We start from the raw sequence: 2,613 nt of genomic DNA, 5'->3' as shown, positions 1-2,613 counted from the left end.
TACTGTTTGGGAACAAGAACAAGTATGTACAGTATTAAGTAAGGGAGGCAGGGCTTAGGAAATAGTCAACTGATTAATTGATTAATCCTTTAGTCAGTCAACAGTATTATTTAAAAATGAATCATTATTAAATGAAAAATGACAATATTCAATCATTCCAGCCTCTCAAATGTTATAATTTGTTGCTTTTGTCTTTTTTTTTTTAAATGTACTTACTATTTCTAATATGTTATTGTATACTTTATGTTGTTTTTATAATGCTTTTATTTTACTGTCATTTCATTAGATCTTTCTCTTGTGAAGCCTTTTGTAAATATGAAACGGTGCTACACAAATAAACTCTATTATTGTTATTATTTGAAAATGTTGCCTTGGCTTTTGGGACCAAAGACATCAAACAATAATGACAATAATCATGAGTGGCAGCCCTGGTTGGTTCTTCTGAGGACTCACTTGTTGTTCTCCTCCAACTGCTGGATCTTCCTCTGCAGCTTGAGGTTGTTTGCGCTGCATGCAGACATCCTACAGAAAGAGACACGGGGTATATAGCTAAAATTAGGAAAGAAGGGTATCAAATAACACTGTGTTCTGATGTTGCATTGTCTCCCCTTCGTTTCTCTCTTTGCCAATATCCGCCTGCTGAGTGTTATCTCAACCCCCTTCTTCTTTTGCTGTCTCCCTTGTCTCTTTTACTCACTATGACTCACCCTGCATTATGGCCCTGTGACTGAGCTGAACCACGACTGATAGATACCCTGTTGATACACTCTGCTTGCGGCTGACTTAATTACCAACAAATGCTGACTCTGCTCTTTGCTGATAATCTCACCCATCATGAAACTTTTGTTGTCTAGAGGCAACAGAGCTCAAGCTTAAATGAGATGTTGATAGCACACTGTTAGATATTTAAAGCTGCTATTCGATAATTAAGGATTTTTGTTATGTATGGGTACACGCACAAAGGTTTGTTTGTTGATTTTGAGGCCCTGCTGTGAGCACATAATCCGTCTTGCATTGACAGGAGGTAGAAGCAAATTTAAAATATGTCTTTATTGATTCAGGTGAAAAACACTGTGGTTACTGCAGACTGGTCACAGCTTGTCCATCTTTAGCCCCCAAACTATCTACCTCACTGATTTCAGATTTATATATGGGTCCCAGCACCTCCCCACAGTCCCATATGGCTCCCCTCTTCTGAGATGAATCAATGATGGCATGTTTTAGAGTCCAATAGTGCACAGGTAATCAACTGAGGCTCAGCAACAGTGAGATCAAGCAATCCCTGGAGGAGGCAGATGAAGAATAAACTTGGAGGGGTCTGACACATAGAGTCATGTGGGGGAACTGCTGCTCTGCCCTTTGTTTTGAGGAGTCTTTCAATATATGAATCAAACTACAAGTTCTACCACTCCACATTGTTTGCGTCGGTGTGATGAGGCGGATGAGCCAACATGTGGGAGGCAGGCAGGATTAACAAATAGGTGACAAAGGCTGGCTGTGTGGTAGGGCTCATTCTGCACAGCCTGGAGGGAGAGGAGGTGGAGGAGGACTAAACTAAGCTCCATCCTGGCAAAAACCTCCAGCCTCTCTATTGTGAAATGCTGCATCTACACAGCATCCTCAGCGACCCCCTTTTACTCATTATACTCTCATAGTAGTATACAATACCATCTTAATAACCTGACATAATACATTTCTTATGCTTGAAAAATTAGCACTTTTGTCCTAGTAGGAGTTCTCTCACGTGGAAGTGTCTGCTAAAAACTTTTTCCTCAAATGTAATAAACAGTATCAGTGGAAGTAAAAAATCTGCAAGGTCCTTGTGTTTTGATTTTAGCAACTACAGTGAGAACTCTATTTCTGTGGGGTTTTTGGTGCTGAATTCCCCAGATATCAATTAGCTTTTGTTCAGCTCTGTGAAGCCTTTTTCACTTGAAAAAGTTTGACTTTCTGTGAGAATCTGATGTTTCTTTGTTTGGTCAGCCATGACAGCTACCACAACTCAGCTCTTTGTCTTTTTATTCCAAACAAACTGCTCCTGTGAATTTCCTGGCAGCCTTAGGAGCTTTTTCAAGAAAACACCTGATAAACACCAGGTATCGGCAAGTTGAAAAGACTTTACCAACAATGATATGGAATAGTAAAGTGGAGAATTACTTCTTGAAAAATGTTCCCATTCCACCCATGCAATCAGTTTATTAAAGGTAATTAAGTGTGTGAGAGAATAGGCTCATTATAGAGTGCTTCAGAGCACAAGAAATAACTACAGATAAAAGGTAAATTTTCTAAGGGAAGGTGTGCAGAGATAATGTCGTGTTGAGTGAGGATGCTGAGCTCTTACCTTCCCTCCAGACTATCAACGTATTCCCTTTTTTTCTTCCGACTTTCTTGAGCCGAGTGCTTGTTGCGGATTTTTCGCCGGATCTTCTTCAAAACCCTCTCTTCAAACTTGTCAGGGAAATGAAACACGTGGGAGGAAAGGGTCGGGAAAGAATGAAGAAGAAAAGGGTAAGTGAGAGGAAACTGGGTTGGAGGGGAGGGGGGAAACTGGCAGAGGTAGTGTAGCTGGGGATACAGATTTAGACTGTGTTTGCTGTGTTTGTGTGTGTGTGT

At 40.5% G+C, this 2,613-nt stretch overlaps 1 protein-coding gene across 1 annotated transcript in view; it reads right to left on the bottom strand.

The window, feature by feature from the left end:
- Positions 1-2,613, bottom strand: part of LOC118334981 (cyclic AMP-responsive element-binding protein 3-like protein 3-A) — a 6,799-nt gene that overhangs the window by 1,623 nt on the left and 2,563 nt on the right. Inside the window, exons 6-7 of the mRNA XM_035671129.1 lie at positions 2,342-2,448; positions 454-522 (exon numbers count right to left, since the gene is read on the bottom strand). Coding sequence (XP_035527022.1) covers positions 454-522; positions 2,342-2,448 — 176 coding nt within the window. The remainder of the gene's footprint in view (positions 1-453; positions 523-2,341; positions 2,449-2,613) is intronic.

Source organism: Morone saxatilis, unplaced genomic scaffold (assembly GCF_004916995.1).
Source record: "Morone saxatilis isolate NCDOM2014 unplaced genomic scaffold, NCSU_SB_2.0 Contig23, whole genome shotgun sequence".
NCBI lineage: Eukaryota > Metazoa > Chordata > Actinopteri > Moronidae > Morone > Morone saxatilis.
This window is presented reverse-complemented; position numbering and strand designations above follow the sequence as displayed.